This window comes from Oryzias latipes, chromosome 6 (genome assembly GCF_053564925.1).
Source record: "Oryzias latipes strain Hd-rR chromosome 6, Olatipes_Hd-rR_3.1".
Lineage (NCBI taxonomy): Eukaryota > Metazoa > Chordata > Actinopteri > Beloniformes > Adrianichthyidae > Oryzias > Oryzias latipes.
The window spans coordinates 16,147,067-16,164,671 of NC_136242.1; the positions used below are offsets into that span (position 1 = coordinate 16,147,067).

The window sequence follows — 17,605 nt, forward strand, 5'->3', positions numbered from 1 at the left end:
CAATTGACAGTTTTTTTTTTTACTTACCAGAGCTTAGAAGAAGAGAAATCAAAGCTGTAATGCTAAAATTGAAACCCAGCTGTTGAGTATGAATACTAACAAAGCTGACTGCATCAAAGTAATTACGGGCATAAACTATGTGTAGAACTACTATTTTATTTTCTAAAACACTCTAGGCACCATGGAAACAGGCTCTCATTAACTCTGAGGAAGATCTCTTCTTGTCAAATTGGATAAATTCTTCCAAATTCCTCCATCTTTATGTTTGTCTGTTTGTTTGTTTGTTTTCCTGAAGTAAAAAGGTAGCAGCATAAGAGTTCAAGTGAAATATGTATTATTTGGTTTATAATTAGGGTTAACAATTCATCTATCTCATAAACCTGCTGCTTCCTGTTTGGGGTTATGAGGTTGCTGGAGCCTATCCACAGGTACTGAGGTTGTAGACCCTGGACAGTTTGCCAGTACATTGGAGGGCCACACAGAGCAACACAACCAAAACACACTCACATTCACACCTAAGAGTGAATTAGAGTCACTAATTAACCTATGAAGCAAGTTTTTGGACTGTGGGAGGAAACCAAAGTTCCTGGAGAAAAGCCAGACATGCAAACTCCACGCTGAAAAGATCCAACAGGGATTTGAACCAGTGCCTAACCACCAGTGGTGACTACCAATAGGGTTGAGAATATAAAATTCAAAAAGCCTGAAAAAGTATCACTTTAGGAAGTCAAGATTCACAATTAATACTTGCAAATAAAAATGTTATTCGGGTTTAGTATTTAAAGCTATTTAACTGGTGGATAATGTTATTATTAGTCTTTATTTTTCTATCAACTCTTTATAAAGTCAGAAAAAAACAACTTTGGTCTTCTTGTAATGCTTTTGGTTTTAAAATTTGTGATGCCTAGAAAAAGTTCTGAGTTTTAATCTGGCAATGGCAACCTAGCAGTTCACATTACAACCACGATAAAAAAAAAGTTAAATATCACAGTGAGTACTCCAGAAGCAATTTATTGATTTTTTTAAGTGCATGCCACTAAAAGACATTTCTAACAGATTCTAAATGTTGGTTGTGTGCTCTGCTTCTCTGCAGCTCCTGTAAACAATGTTTCTCCACCTCAGAGAGTAGAGAGACAGAAGGCTCGCAGTTTCCACCAAAGAAGTCGGTGTACTTACAACAATCCCTCTGCCTATTGACACAGTAAACAACTGTACAAGAAGTTTTCTGACACCATTTACAAAAATGTCAACTTAGCACACAATACTATCAAGAGGCTGCAAAATGATGCACCAAAATAAATGTTACTGCTAGTATTTTACATTTTCCATCTTGTATTTTAAATACAAAGCAAATGCTGAATAAAACTGAAACCTCTCTTTTCTTTTATTTGATTACTAATAATAAAACACATTATAGATTAATGAATACACTTCAAACCAGATGAGAATCTCCTGATTTAACAATACTATAAATGTGATCAATTTGCTACATGGCTAATGCCGTTCAAACAAATGTGACTGAATGTTAAATCTGTCTAAATGAGTCGGCAAATCCCAAAAGATTAACTTTGATTGTAAAGACTAAAAATATCTATCAGAAACCTGAGAGAAACACTGGAGATAAGATATTCAAGCTTTTCAGTGCGACCTAATTACCTATCTAATGTCTGTCAAATACAAAGGGGCTGAAAAACACCATTTGAAAATTAATATAAGAAACATTGAACCAAAGACATTTTTTCATTTATTTTATTTATTATATGGTTTTGTTTTTTTATTTCTAAATATTTTCCGTTTTCTGGGTTCCCTGTTTCACTTTAGATTTCAGTCATCAGTTCAGCTGATTTGATGTAATTGATTCACCATCAGTCCAGTTAAGAAACAGTTTTCTGGTTTCGGACAGTTTTTTTTTGTCTTTACCCTGTGTTTAACCCACAGCTCAGAGCTTAGAAGTTTTTAATTGCAGTTAAGTTCAGGTTTTACATTTCTACATAGATAATACCATATTCATACCCATCTGGTGAATTTTTTTTTTTTTTTTCCAGGTTTGTGTGTGTGTGTGTGTGGGGGGGGGGTATTATATTTAGCATTTAGCATTTCACTTGAATCATTGTAGCCCAGTCTTCGCCTTCCTGCTGTTGTAACAATTACTTCTGAATACAAGACATATTATCGATTAATTTTATTTCTCGTTTAAATTAACACTTTATTTTTTTAAAGTTGCTGTTTGAGCTTATAGGGGTAAATACTATTTTGTCTCTGATGTTTGTGTGTTGTAATGTTTATTTTGCAAGTCTGATTGCCGTTTGCTTTCAGGAGTCTAAAACTCCAAATCATAATCATTAGTTTAGCTTCTCAGAATAGATAATATTAATAAGCATGCAGTAAAAGTCCCACTCTGATCGTCCTTTGATCTATTTGAAAAGCATTCCGTGGTCTTTTAATTATGATTTTGCTGCTTTTAGCTAAAAATCAAAAAACCTGTGTTGTTTTTTAGGACATAGTTTCTGCAGAGTTGAAGTAGTTCATAAGAAATTCACCTCTGGGTCTGTTGGTATGGAGTAATCCCGCCCCCTTCTCATCACCCATCTGTGTACATGTTCTACATGTTAGCTTAAAGCTTCTCATATCCCCAACCTAACATTACCGGTGCAGCAAAAATAGCAAGCAATATTGGAGCCATCTAGCAAAGCCAGATGCCAACTCAGACAAGGAAAACAGACGTACATGGATCTAATCGTCTACAAGTGAATGCATCAGAATAGAGCAGAGCAGGGAAGCTTGTGTCTTACCATAGGAACTTGCATGTCACACCTACAAGCCCTTTTCCAATTGCATGTTTGTGTTTGCTCCTAAATTAACAACAATTTGAATAAGGAAATACTCAAAAATGCAATAAGAAGCTTAAATTTCTTTGCATATATCCTCCATAATGAGAAAAATGCCACAAGAACATGTTAAAAACACAAATTTCCTCAGAGATGGATCTTTAAACAATAAATTCTGTTTAAATTCTAACACTTCTATTTTTGACACAATTTCAAAATTTGTCTTTTTTAATACAGATTGTCCTATTTTATACTACACACCCACTCACCCTAAAAACCTTGCCTCACCTGTCTGGAACTAGCGGTGTGGAATCAAAAATGCAGGAAACCAGGCTTGATGACAGAAACCTAAACATTTAATAACTAAACTAGAAAATGAGTTACACTAAAAGAGAAAAAGGTGACAAAGCAGAGCATCACCTGACTATGAACTACCAAAACCTAGACACTTGAATACATCAAGGGTAGCTAACTTAATTAAAAACAGCTGTGGATGACCATCAGCCTATAGTGTGACTGACAGGGGATAAACTTGAAAACAGAACATTCCAAGAACCAAGGAAATAAATCAGACAAAACCTAATCCAAGGGCACAATCCTCACATCACCTCATGGAATCACATACCAAAAGTGATCGGTTTGACAGTTTGATCCCTTGATTTGCAGGATAAAACTGATGCAATTACATGTTTGATAGCTGAACATCCCATATAGTTCATCTTAATGGAAACTGAGCAATCTCATCTTGGATGGGGAATCATTTTGGCAGCTGATCAAGCTGGGCAAATGTCATGAGTCACTGAGGGCATTTAGCAAAAACACACTGCTAAAATCTAGCAAAGATAGAATACAGGATAAAAAGTACCCTTATCTAGATGTCATTGGATGTCTTCTACAACCAAACTACTTCTTGATAACTGTTTTGTTTTTTTAAATCCTACTCTCAGACTATAAATAGACATAAATCCAGAAGTTCAAGTAAATGTATTTTTATCTTTGAGCTGCATTCCTGCAGACTGCAGCTCATCTCGTAGACAACTAACATTTGGATTCAGACAAAGCAGAGGTAAAACAATCCAGGTTGCACAGCATCAAAGCTTTAGGGCTTTCTGAAATGTGAGTAGCTATTTGTTGAGACCATTCAATCAGCATGAGCCATCACCACACCAGAAATAGAGCATCAGACCAAGAGTAATCATCCTTCCACAGCCACAGATGCAGCAAGATGAACATCTTAGTGCTGTAATGCATTAGCTGGATGTATTTGTTAAAGAGACAGAAAATTAAAACTAATGTATCTGCCTTTAAAGTGTTTTTATAAATGAACTTTAAAAAGCATATTTTAGTAAAAGAAAAAAAAAATCAACAGGTGATGGGCAATGGAGCTTGTAGAGTCCAGGTATCAGCGCACATGGGGGGGTGTCCGCTCACTGAAGACAGTGTTCCAGAAAGCCATTGATGGCACACAAGGACTGTATTTGTTTCTACTTCAGGCTTGAACAGAGGAGAGGGTTGTCTCCGTGGACGTTCCGGTTCTCCGTCGTACCATAAGTGCATCTCACTATTGATTGGTAGGGCGTAAATTGCTGAGCAATCTAGTTGAAGCATCAACGCCGGGGCACTGCTTTTTTTTGCCAGCGGGACACAGAGAGGCCTTTTCTCAGACAATGAAGTGCTGCTGCAATAATGACTTGTGCTTCTTCATCTGCTATTGGCTGGCTTAGCGACTTTCCCCTAATAAAGGGAGCCCATTTACAGGTTGTGCTCCCATTAAGATTCGACATGACAGGGAGACAAACTGGCAAAGTTGCGTCGCTGCTGCCAGATGCAACTGTTAATTTAATCTGAGCTGCTTTGGCAGGCTAGCGTTACAATCGATGTCTGAGAATTATTTACCTATTACAAGGATATCTGTAAATAAATCTAATCTCCTACAAGCACTTTGCTGTAATTTTTGTTATCTTGGGTGGCAAAAGTCCAGTTCTCGTTGCTTTTGCAGCTGTAGCTAGAAGAACAAACTAGATTAGGAGCCAAAAATCTTTCAATCTTCCTTTGGGTTAGATTTTAGCTAAAGTCCGATTGAGGTTAAAGCTGCTGCAACAAACAAAAGGGGAATTTGTGGAAGTCCCACTCCAATCATTTTTTTGATATTCACAATGATTTGAATAAAGAAATACTAAGAAACACAATGTAATTTCCTTCATATATGTCCTTCATCATGAGAAAAATGACACAAACATTTGTTAAAAACATTAAAAACACAATTTTAATCGCAGTTGGTCTAGAACAGCTGATACCGAACTTTATGTAAAAAGGTTTCATCTTGCATTTTTATCCTGCGCCTGAAGATTGATTTAGTTAAAAATCTAAAATTCTTTACCAAGGAGCATGAGGGCTTTGCAGATAGTAGCATGTTTTTTTTTTCAAACACAGTAACTTCAAGTCACTTAGCATGAAGGAGAGGGGCTGACCTCATGGGGCACACAGGCCACAAAATGCATTTGCAGATGTCAGGCTTACAAGATTTATACAACACTTTGTGTGGCACGTGCCTAAAGAAATCCCCTCGACAGTTTGTGCCAAATTACAAGTTTGATTCATTCAGTGCTCAAAAGGCAAACAGTGTCACAGCTGGGCTACCGCTGAAAATCAGGACAAAATGGTTTAGAAAAATCATCTCAATGGTGGTTTCTATGTTTATCTGACATTTTCACAGAAAGCATAAATGTTTTTAAATGTTACTGTTGTGTTTTTAGGGGATTCTGCTTATTGCTGATTGTACTTTTATTTTATTACTACTTCAATGTCACTCCTGTCTACAGATAGAAAATGTAACATTTTTCATCATGCTAGGTTGTACATTAGACATCCTTCTAAGGGTTTTCTTGCTCCTAAAAACAAACATTCCCTAAAATCAGGACTTCAAGTAAACAAAAGCGAAAAATAGCTTAACATGAAAAATAAACGAGTATAAATAGGGAAATGGAGTTTTAAGGGGTTGAATGCTGTCAACATAATGAGGCCAAATGGCATATTCTGTGCTGCAAACATCACTTATACATTCATTTTCACCTGCTGTGCCTCTGATTGGAGTGCAGATGTGTGTCAAAATCCACCTAACAGTCAACAGTGAGAGTGGTTTGCGCCTCATCAATCTCTCCTTTTACCTTTTAAGCAATCAATAACAAACTTAAAGTGCTGTAAAGCTAAGGAAGCAATGCAAGTTGGGAAAATGTTTCTGAAGTGAGTGTCCAAAAAGCTTTGGCATTTGTTTGATCTGACCTTTTCAAATCATGACTGTTACAAGTTGATTTAGGTTCAAAGCATTTCATGAAAATTTGAGATAATTATTATTTCAAACTTTTCGAGTTTAACTTTTAATCATCTAAATTGTTGAAACGTGTCTTTTTTTCTACATAAATGTGAACATTTGACACAAATATAACATGTTTGCAATTAAAATGAACAACTAATTACTAGTCCTGCCTAAAATCCTAGAAAAAATATCTTTTCACACATTCTTTTGCAAAATGAAATCTGTAAAAGTAAAACTGAATGAATGAAATAGATTTTTCCCTTAAAGACAGTCAGGACGCGCCCATGGCAGCACCTCCCCTGCACCTCACACCCCGCCAGGAACGCAAACATCCACCTTTTCCTTCAATACTGATCAAGACAAGCTGGCACCGTCTGCCTCCAACAGTTGAGGTTCCAGCACAGGAACATGTGCTTCAGTCCCTCAATGGATTAAAATATTTACGGCGCCTCTTCAGTCCAGATATCTCGGCTGTAAAGCAGACGGCACTTTTCGTGCGCCTCTCTCAAGGCAGTGGCCTTTGCTGAGTTTTCATTCAACCACTATTATCCTAAACTTCAAAATGTATTAGGAATATGAAAAATATGACATGTGTGATTGCGTATTTGAGCAGCAGGAGGGAAGTGTCTGAGGCGCGCATCCCTGCATCGGAGATGTTGCACAACCTCCCCGCATTTTGTGGAGCAAAACGCACAAATGTATTTCCCTTCCAGCACAAATCCTCCACAGTCCTGCATTGCGGAAACTCCATCCCGGCCCCGCATCCCGCACAGCCGGTTGTAAACAACACTGATCCCCCCCTCCTCTCCCCGCCTGTCAAAAATACAGAGCCCTGGTCCTGGAGGAGGAAAAAAGAAAACAGTCTGGTGTCTCTGCGCCCGCTCCTGCTTTCGTCCTTACCTCTCGCAGCGGTCAGGTGTGCCGGTGCGTGCCGATGGCGGATGCTCCCCGTGTCTTTTCCACGACGCTCACACCTGCTCAGCACCGCATCTCTGGGCGCTCAAGAGCAGGGAAGGAAGCTGACGGAGCCGCGCTCCCATCCCCGTGGATTGGCTGAGGGGTTATGGAGGTTGACTCAAGGGGGCGCTAGACCTGCAGAATGCTGAGTAAGTGGCTCCCACTATACTTCTATTTCTCAAAATGTGTTCCGTTATCATAAGTCAACTGCTGATTTGGACTTTTATGTTTGTTTAAGTCGTTGCTTCTCTACCAATCCTCCTGGATTTCTGCAAAATAATCTGCTTTGCTGTTTTATAGGACTTCATTATGCATGCAAAAAGCCACATTTGACATTTAAATGCAAATAACAGTATGTGCAAAGTGCATGTCTAAATAATCCTTGCAGAAATTTTACTGTGATCATGAGACAGCTCTGCGTTTGGCTTTAGTTTTATTAAAAAGGGAATTCTCCACATGTGGAGGGTAATTCCTGGCCCCTGACTGCTTTGCCTTCAACATCTACAAGCTGAATGAAGAAACTGTTCATAGCATAGTATTAAAAGTGTTGTCATAACAGCAAAAGATGAAAATAGCTGTAGAAAATGAACAAAAAGTTGCAGCATTGCAGATTTTGTTTTCCATAATTTCCATCATTTTGTTTTTTAGGTACTTTTAATGCATCCTTTTTCTACGCTAAATACAATATCCACTTGTCAAAAACTTTGTCTCCAAACTGTTTTGTAATTTATCGTCTGTCCTTTTCTTCAAGTGTTTAACAGACCTAGTCCAATGGAATTTGTGTTTTTTGGTGTATAACGTGTTCTTGTAGTTTTTGTTCTGATTATGGAGGACAAAAAATAAGGAAATTAAGATAAAAATAGCATTTCTAAGTATTTCTTTATTCAAATTGTTGTGAATCAGGATGCCAAAATGTCATCAGAAAAAGCTTGTAGGTGTGACTTAGAAACAACCACGGGAAGTCTCAAGCTCCCTGCTTCACTCCATTCTTATCCATTCACTTGCAGATGAATAGATCCATGAACATCTTCTTTTTCCTCGTCTGAGCTGGTATCTGGCCCAAAACTGTACAGCTGGAAAGCTCTAACACTACTCGCCATTTTTGTTGCACCGGTAATATCGGTTGGGGGTGTGAGGGGCTGTAAGCTAGCAGGGAAATGAGTAAACAAATGAATGCCAGGAAGGGGGTGGGCTTACTCCATGCCAACAGACCCACCCACAACTCAGAGGCCAATTTCTGATAAGTGACTACCACTCTGCAGAAACTACATCCTAGAAAACAACGCAGTTATTGTGTATTTTAGTTTGGCTTAAAACGGCACCATCATGATTAAATAAATATTTTTAAAATAGATCAGAAGATGATTGAAGTGGGACTGAAACATAGGGAACAACCGATGCCTAAAAAATGCCCTGCTGATGATTGTAAATTATATCATTATATTGTATTCATCTCAGTTTCCTGCAGCCGAATCTTTTTATTATACTTTTTTTTCATAATATACTGTATATTTTGCTCATGGGCAAAACGATAGGTAGTTCTGAGATGTCTTTTGATTTGAAAAATCTCCTACTTTGAGTTGGTGAAACAGCTAAACCCCAAAAGCATGTCTGCCCGGCAAGCAATTGAGTCTGTTTATTACCAAGATATCAAAGGCCACCATAACTAATTTCCACATCTTGTGCATGTGTCAGTCCAAACATGGGGGTGTCTCAGTCTCCTGGGATAAGATTTAGATCTTGGGTGTAAATAGCCAAACAATAATCAGCCGTGGTATAAAGCCTATAAATAATGCAAGATATTGGGAAAAAAAGAGCTAGGTGGAATTAATTGAAAAATTCTGTCTCACTGGATTTTTTTCTTCTTTTTGTGAGCAAAAGGGGTGGGGGTGGAGGGGGGGCATATGAAAGAAGATGCAACCTTTTGTCGTCCCCACATTCATCAAAAAATGCTTTCTTCCAGATAGAATCTGTTAAAAGAAAATGAAAGCTTTATCCCTGGTCAAGAGGGATGTACCAAAAAAAAACAAAAAAAAAACATGACACTACAGAAAATCATAGAGCTGGAGGGATTTAGTAACTGAGAAAAAAACTTATTTGCTACTCCCAAAAGGGTACAGTTTAGTGTGTGTGATATTTAAGCTTCAGATGCATTCAAACACTTTTGTTTCTCTCGCAGCACGGCACAGCAAATAGAGATGCATCCTGCTGCTGAAGCACAGAGCTCCGCGCTCCGTCTCTGGGGTGGATGAGAGGAACGACAAACACCCTGCTGTCTGGAGGAAAGAATAGATAGCTGACATGTATCTGCCTGGCATGAGGAGCAGGAGGAGGGACAGGGACGAGGGAGGGAGGAGAGGTATTAAGGAGGGAGAAAATGTGATTTGGCCCTGGCAATCTTCGTGGGGGCCCCCCTCTGATGTATAACCCCCCACCCATCCGTGACGCCATGAGACATTATAGGGGTTAGGAAAGGCTGTTATGATGGTAGTGTCTTGATAACTATGGGGGGAGAGGGATTGATAGAGGAGGTTCATGTTACGCTACATTTTGTTGTGCTAACAAAAAATGTAGTATTTTATCGTTGCACCCTCTGGGGGGAAAAACAAAGATCAACAGGAACAATAGTAAAAAAAAAAAAAAAGAAGAAGAATTTAATAGCCTCTTTTAGTTTTCAAAACTTAACATTCAGCTTCAAACAGCCTGGTCCTGACAGATGTGCTGTGAACCTGTGTGTGGGAGTAAGAGGATGTGTGTTTGTTTGCAGAGTATTTATTCAGTCATGTGGAAATGTCAGAGAAAAATCACAAGCAATTATGCACTCAGAGCATCTGAATAGGTCAAATTTACATATGGGAACTCAAACGCTTCACTTTGTACATCCCAGAAATAGAGTGAGATGATATTTGTTCTTGTATTTGATATTTTTGGCATTGTAGTGAAGAGTTGCACCTGTGAATCCACAGGAAGCTTACTTTAAAGGTGCTGTGTGTGGCCGCCAAAACAGAAAGAAAGAAAAATTCAGAAAATTTACCCAGAAAACAAAATGTAATGTTATAAAACAAAACACAATAAGAAATTTGAATTTCCCCTGGATTAATACAGTTGATCTTAATCTTAAATCAGAAAAGATCTGCACTATGGGACATTTTAGATTGGGTGATGCTATTCAGTATCACTTCGGGCGAAATTTAGTTTTAAAATGGTGGACAATCATCATCCAATCAGCGATGCCTCTTATAGCAACATTTTTCTGGAAATAACATGTGTTTTCCATTTTGATTTGTCAAATTTTGTTTTGATTTCTAAAATAAAATGTTGTTTTATTTATCATTTGTTTTGGTTTTTTCATTGTGGTTACCATCCTTTAAATGTTTTTGCATAGAGTGACATGATGTGATTTGCACTTCAGGTCCACCGTACTTTTCTTTTGAAAAGATGCAGTTTGGGCTGCTCCACAAGGATATTAAGATCTCTGCAGACTTTTTAAGAAAAACTTCTGCAGATCGATGGCTCCTCGTGACAGATGCTTTCAATTAAAGACTCCTCTCTTATGTTTATTCAAAAGCACAACCACGGATGAGAAGGAAATAACAGAGGGACCTGATGCGGTGCCAACAGGAAAAGGGAAGCAGCTGCTTATATGATGACAATGATCACTAATTGACAGGCTGACGAGGTGATTCGACTTCCGTGAAATTGAATGTCGAAGGCTTTTTAACAGTTTTCATCGAACTGAAGACAAATATTGTCGACTGAGAGAAAAACAAAGTCAGAGCAACAGACAAGACAACTGTGCCTTTTGCAGTTTATTCTGTAGTTTTTATCTAAATGTATCCCCTCATCTGATTGATTTTGGTGGTTTAAATAGAGCAATTATAAATGTGTTTTCAGCGACAGACTGGTGACTTGTCCAGGATGTTCCCTGCCTTCACCCACGAGTGGCCGGGTAATGCAGCCACGTGACCCCGAAAACGGGTTTAGAAGATGATTGAATGGAAGAATAAATGAATTTTTTTTTCTTGGGGTATTTATCCTCTTGTGCTGTTACATATTTATTTTTATTTATTTTTTTCAAGGGGGAGTTCAAAGGTCCAAATCTATATTTAAATGCAACTGGAAGAATTGTTTTTTATGTATTTGCCAATAATTCATTTGAGGACATTCTAAACTCCTAATGTCAGGAAATCTCCAGGAAGCGCAATCCAACTGGGCCACAGGGGGGCAGTAAAACAGCCCACAGTAGGGGTCAACTGTGTTACCCCAAACTTGTCAGGATGTCAGTTGAAGGTGTGACATCAAAACATATAGATATCTACAACAGCTGCAGTGGATGCAGTTTATTTTTTCAATAAAAAAACATGGCTACATTTGAAAATTCAACCTTTACTAATTAGAAGAGACACCACGAGTTAGAGCAGATCAATAAGTAAGGGAACATAGGCTCCTTTGAACATAGAGAAAAAGTATGTGTGAAGATATACATAATAGGATTAGATGCCTGAAAGCCCTGTTCAATTAAAAACATGAATAATTCCATTACTATATTACATTCTCAGCAGAGGTACTTTTCTTTTGTTAAAAAAGCATGTTGGAGAGTTCATCTGTCAATGTCATCAAAATATGTCGATGACAGATTAGTAGTTGAATGATAATTTGTCTGAATTATTGAATACAATGTCATTTTCTTGTGTTTTGACACCTGTTTCAACCACCTGCTGATCTGTGAGTATCAGGTGGTTTAACCTTTTTCAGATTTAGATGCTAGTTCCAAAATACATGCAACCACATTCTAACTACTGACATTTGGTTTATATTATTTTTTACTGACATTATGAATGAATATTTTCTGGGGATAATTACTAAGCCCTCTATTTTGTTACTTAACAAACAAATCTGCACTTGACCTAACAAGAACTGGATTTTAACAACTACCCAAAATATAAAATCAAGTGACTTAATTGGGGTGAGCTAAATGATCTTCTTCCCTCTCCTTTTCAAGCAATAAATCAAACTCTGCTTGACTTTAGAAAATAAAGCCTATATTTAATTATTCCAATATGACCTGACTGTGTGTTGCATGCATCACTCCAAGAATCTCTATATATGATTATGAAATATGGCACTAGTAAGACAGGCATCTTCTATTTGCATTTTGTGGATTTCTTTCTTTGTTTTTTTTTAATTAATGCATTTTTTAAATTTCTGAATTAAGTTTGATATATCTGTGTGATTTATCATTGTATTGTCGACTATTAAGGCTTGAACCAGTAAATCAAACAATGAATTCAAAGAATTTCCACAATTGTTGCTAAAAATTAAAAACAAAGAATCCTTGCACCTGAATGAAAAACATGCATTTTTGTTCTTGTTGCCAGAGAACATTTCCATTACAGTGAACTTCCCTGCTTTCTCACACCATTGCTGTGTGATAACACAGCAGATGGCAGATCCCTCTCTCCACGACACTTTGATAATATGAGAGACATGGAAGAGGCAGGGCCATAAGTGAGCATTAAAAAAGGTTGATTCATTCTGAATCGCTTAATATGGACGTTTTTTCATTATTTTTTTATTTGACTATTTGTCAAGGATGATTATCCAGATTAGTCAAATTATCTCTAATTACACTTACCGTAATTTCCAGACTACAAGCCGCTACTTTTTTCCTGCGCTCACAGCCCTGCGGCTTATTCTGCGACGCAGCTAATTTATGGGTTTGATTGGCGGCCGCCATGTACGAACATTCGGGCTCGGTGAATGGTTTTGTATGCGCCATCCACCACCAAGCACAAGTCATTTTTTTATCACACCTCTGAGCAGCCAAACAGCATGGATCTCACTTCAGGTCTTAGACACTTCAGTCATGGTTCAACAAAAAGAAACACGCATGCCCGGCCGCATCCCAGAATCCTTTGGTGCCATTAGACCCAACGTGCACTTGATCGCCGCTACAATATGATAAAGCTTTCAAGTTAAAAGCAATAGTTAAAAGCAGCGTGAAAAAATCCCCCATCAGTAAATGGAAATGCCGGTCAGCTGCGTGACGGAGAGAACAGCGCATGCTCAGAAGTGTATTTACCTCTGAGTCATAGTGACTCGGCTGGCTGCACGTAAATATGTGTGAATAACATCAGCCTTTATTTTGTCGGGACACGACTGGAAACACAAATCCATGTGGTCGTTTTTACGGTTTCTGACTGAGCGGAATTTTGCATTGAAAAGCTCACAGCCACCATGTGAGCTTTTCGGATAGGAAGGGGAGACAAGGAGCCCGCTTGGCGAGCGCGGAGCGCAGAGGCGTCCGGGGAGCAACAAGTGTTTGTTGCAACTACCCCTGGCTGCAGCCTGCAGAATGGGTCATCATAGTGGAATGCTTTGATTGCAGAGGAATGTGAACACGCTGTGGAATGTTAGCCCCGCCCATGCTGAGCCCGTCTTCTTCTTTGGTGGTTTTACAAGTTTCCATGTGCAATATTGCCACCTACGGGTTTTTAAGGAGTTTTTCCTTACTGTGAAGGGGGGGGGGTCTAAGGGCAGGGATATCAGTTTAGCTTAGTCTTTTTTGTTAAAGTTTAGTATTATCCTAATGCATTCTTTGTATTCATGATCCCTTTTTCATTGTATGTGCTAAAATAAAATAAAAATATTTAATTGAATTAGGGAATTTCTACCATGATTCCTGCCTTCTTATGCCTTTTACAAGTTTCCATGTGCATGCATTAAGGAATTAATAAATTCTGTCTGGCCTCACAGACTCAAAAAATAACTCATTGGATGAACTCAATTTAATTGTTTTGTCAGGATTTACATCCAATAAATATGAGTAACCCCACCTCAAAGTAAATTCTTCCATGTAATGAAATATAATCGAGTTAGTCGAACTAAATTTTATCAAGAAAGGCAAAGGAAAAAAAAATAAGCAACAACGGTCTAATGCTAGATTCGAACTCAGAACCTCTGAGTTGTTAACCCGCTATCTAAGCCACTGAGCTATCACTCCGGTGATCACGCACGTGGCCATGATCGTCTTTCGTCTTATTGGGAGAAGCCGAGTTGAAGCGATTTCATGCCACAGTTTCGTTTTTTACGTGGAAAAAGCGAACTAAAGTTTTCACTTTTGAAAAGTCGAAGGATTTGAAGGACTAATAGTCATACCAGGCATTACATTAGATGAAGGAGTTGAACATTTTAAAAGTTCAATGGTTAAAATAGGTGAAAAATTGTAGCCGTGAGACGGCAAAAAGAATAAAGAGAAACAGGAAAACAGCATTCAACAGCATGCCCCTTACTTGAACTCAATTATTTTGGATTACTGGAGTTATAGGGGAAACTATTTATACATTTTGTGTTAGGTCAATTAAATGTAGATACAATCTTTTAAAATAAATATTTTTTAATAAAACATACAGAATTTTATTGTGTTACATGAAAGAGGGGCTTGAATCATTTTTTTGAGTGATACATAAAAAAAATTGCACCATTCAAATTTTCCTCCTTCTGTTCTCTTTCTTCCTCATACAATTCACAATGACACAAAATGTGCTCCACTGATTCTTCCCCTTTCCTGCAATCACAACTGCTGTGACAAAGGTGAATCAAATGCACGGGCTCAGCGTGGGCGGGGTTAACATTCCACAGCGTGTTCACATTCCTCTGCAATCAAAGCATTCCACTATGATGACCCATTCTGCAGGCTGCAGCCAGGGCTTACTCGTTTGTTGTGAAAGGAAGCTTCTGACGAACGCGCCGCGCTGAGGCGCGCGTATCGCGCTGAGGCGCGCGCTATTTTACCGATGTTTTTTAACCAGCCCCGTTAGTACCATAATGCTGCCGCGACACAAGTGGAAGGAGAGCTGTTCCTTTTCACCCCTCCATGCACTGCTGCTCCTTGCTCATTCTTAAACACGAACAACAGTGTGGCGAGCCGGGCGTTGGCCCCGCCTTTAGCCCCTAAGACTCATGGGAAATGGGGGATCGCGGATGTAAATTTCCTCATCATAACTGAGGGATGTAATGTTGATTATATGGTTACTGTTAGTAATTTTATGTATGATACCTAGATTGTCCATAAGTTAAAAAAAATAAAAAAAAAATCAAATAAAAAAACCCATAACTGAGGAACTTGTGAACAGAATAGAGGTCCATGCTGTTTCAGATGTGGGTGTAATTAGATACATGAGCTTGAAGCAAGGCCAGTACCTGCCCACAGTGTGGTAATGAGCCATGCACACTCTGGTAGTCAGGACGCGCTTTGTCGAGACAGCGGCTTGTATACTAATGCGGTGTGTGTATGTACAAAAATATCAAAGCACGTTAAAATAGGTGGGTGCGGCTTGTAATCGGGTGCGCTTTATAACCCGGACTTTACGGTATTTTTCTTTCAGATCAATTCAGTACGTTTGTGCTCTATTGCAATAAAAAAAAAAAATAATAATAAAAAATAAATTCTAAATAAACTGTTCAAAACACAGGGATTTTGGTTTTATCAAAAGTCATTATTAAAGAGGCAGGAAACTTACAGCAGATAATATTTTATTCTTTCATTATGCTTTCCATAGCCATAGTTTCATACTTGCGCCAAAATGAATAGAAATTTGAATAAACATGGAAAGTATCTGTTAGTACAAATCTGTTCCTTTAATACAAATCCATTGGAATGCTGTCAGAGTAGAACGTCAGTTTATTTTTATTTTTTTACATTTGACCAAATGGAAACAACAGCGATCAGATACAGGAATAAAGCCAAACGGCTTTATTCATCAGGGTGTTATTGGCAAAAGACAAAGCAAGTTTAACCAGATGCAGTTTTCAGTCCAGCTCATATAAAACAACGTTCAAGTTGCACAGCAAAAAAAAAAAAGCTAATAAGGAAATATAAATTTTCTAAGAAAATCATTTTAAAAAACAAAATCACCCATTTCCTGCACAATATTGCCACTTATATGGTGCCATTTAACCAGTTTTTTAATACAATCAATCAAGCTATGTACAAATGAAACAGATATCTTACATAACTTTAAAAAAAATAAAACTTGATGCAAGTTAAGAGAAAAGGAACCGTGATCCCATTCAAAGGCTCTAAAGTGTAGTTAGTACATATAAACAACTTCTGCCTAAGAGGAATTAAATAATGTACAGTTTTCATCCCACAAACACACAGATACACACTCACAGATCTCAATACATAAACCCACTTCAGAAATACTCTCACGGATTTCATGGCTGCAGATTTTTTGAACCAAGCTTTATTCTACTGTTTGTAACTGTTCCAGTCTGAGTGCAGTAAACTTGTTTGGAGAATTAAAGGCAGCTATATGTGCTGAAGCATTGGGAGGTGTGAGTGCATATGTTATTTCCCATCAAAACAGCTCTAGAGGTCATTGGATCTGTCCAATCCGCTAACGGAACGTCAGGAAAAGAAGCTTCAGGACTAAGTCACCACATGTTAGTGCCGAGAAAAAGCTCTGCAGGAACTGAGACATGCAACACGAGAGTTTGTAAGTTTTCTTCCACTTTTGTGGTGTCCTCTGATACCTTAAGTTGTAAATATTTAAATAAACAGAGTTAAGATTATACAACATGATTTATTTGTGGCACAGAATTTAAATTTCTTAAGATTTCTGATGTCAGCCTAGTTTGGAGAAACGATGGTATCAGCAGAACACCATTCATGAGAATGGCCGATGCTGCATTGACTAATATCAAAATGTGAAAAATAATGTATCACTTTATTCATGTGTTGTTGAAAGCCTGATGATTGTGCTTCCTCATCTTCTCCATAAAGTGACATAAGAACGTGCCTTTCTGCGGTTTTTTTGCGTGTCATATGTCAGCAGAGGTCATAAAGCCATGCAGTGCTGAGAGGGATGCTGGAGCTGTGGAGGTTTGCAGGCGGCCTGTGCAGCGCCTCATAGTGGCCAGTTAAAGCTAAACAGGCTACACAAAGGAGTTCAAAGAGTTAATGGCATTGATAGGGGATGGGGCCTCTGAGCTCTGCGGGCCCTCAGCAGTCTCCCTGCTGATGGATTTGCCACTATACTGGCCAATGAAGGAGCCGTCCTCATTGAACTGTCTGTCCCCTCCTTCACTGTAGTCTACTAAACTGTCGTCACTGTCGTCTCGCTTAACCGTCCCGTTAGACGGCGTGCGGCTCCCTTTTAACGGCTTATGGTCCTCACTGTCACTGAAAGAGAAAATAACATGCAAGCCGTTGCACATGAAATGAGGTGACAGATGGAGCAGCAACATCAGTGAACACTTTTTTTTTAGATGAAGCATCACAGGTCCCCAATTTTTACCACTTTTGTGTGGCAAATGAATTTGTTTTGCTCCACTTCTAAAAAAAAACGGCAGCTGTGAGTGATTCGTTGGTTTCTGCCGGGCAACGGGGGAATCATTTTTAAGCAATCACACTGGGTTCAAATTCCCCCTGAAACCAGACGTGAAGAAGTCTCGACAAAAACAAAAAAGTCAACACAAATCAATGATATGAATAAAGCTG

At 38.4% G+C, this 17,605-nt stretch overlaps 2 protein-coding genes across 50 annotated transcripts in view; both read right to left on the reverse strand.

The window, feature by feature from the left end:
- cntn1a (contactin 1a) overlaps positions 1 to 7,209 on the reverse strand; it is a 73,518-nt gene extending 66,309 nt beyond the window's left edge. For both annotated transcript variants that reach the window (XM_011475924.4, XM_011475921.4), the window contains exon 1: positions 7,045 to 7,209. The gene's annotated coding sequence lies outside the window, so the exon portion shown is untranslated. The remainder of the gene's footprint in view (positions 1 to 7,044) is intronic.
- An 8,410-nt stretch (positions 7,210 to 15,619) lies between these two features.
- LOC101171409 (neuronal cell adhesion molecule) overlaps positions 15,620 to 17,605 on the reverse strand; it is a 76,466-nt gene continuing 74,480 nt past the window's right edge. For all 48 annotated transcript variants that reach the window (XM_078948505.1, XM_078948509.1, XM_078948503.1 and 45 more), the window contains one exon: positions 15,620 to 17,287. In XM_078948505.1, the coding sequence (XP_078804631.1) occupies positions 17,041 to 17,287 (247 nt within the window). In that variant the 3' untranslated portion in view covers positions 15,620 to 17,040. The remainder of the gene's footprint in view (positions 17,288 to 17,605) is intronic.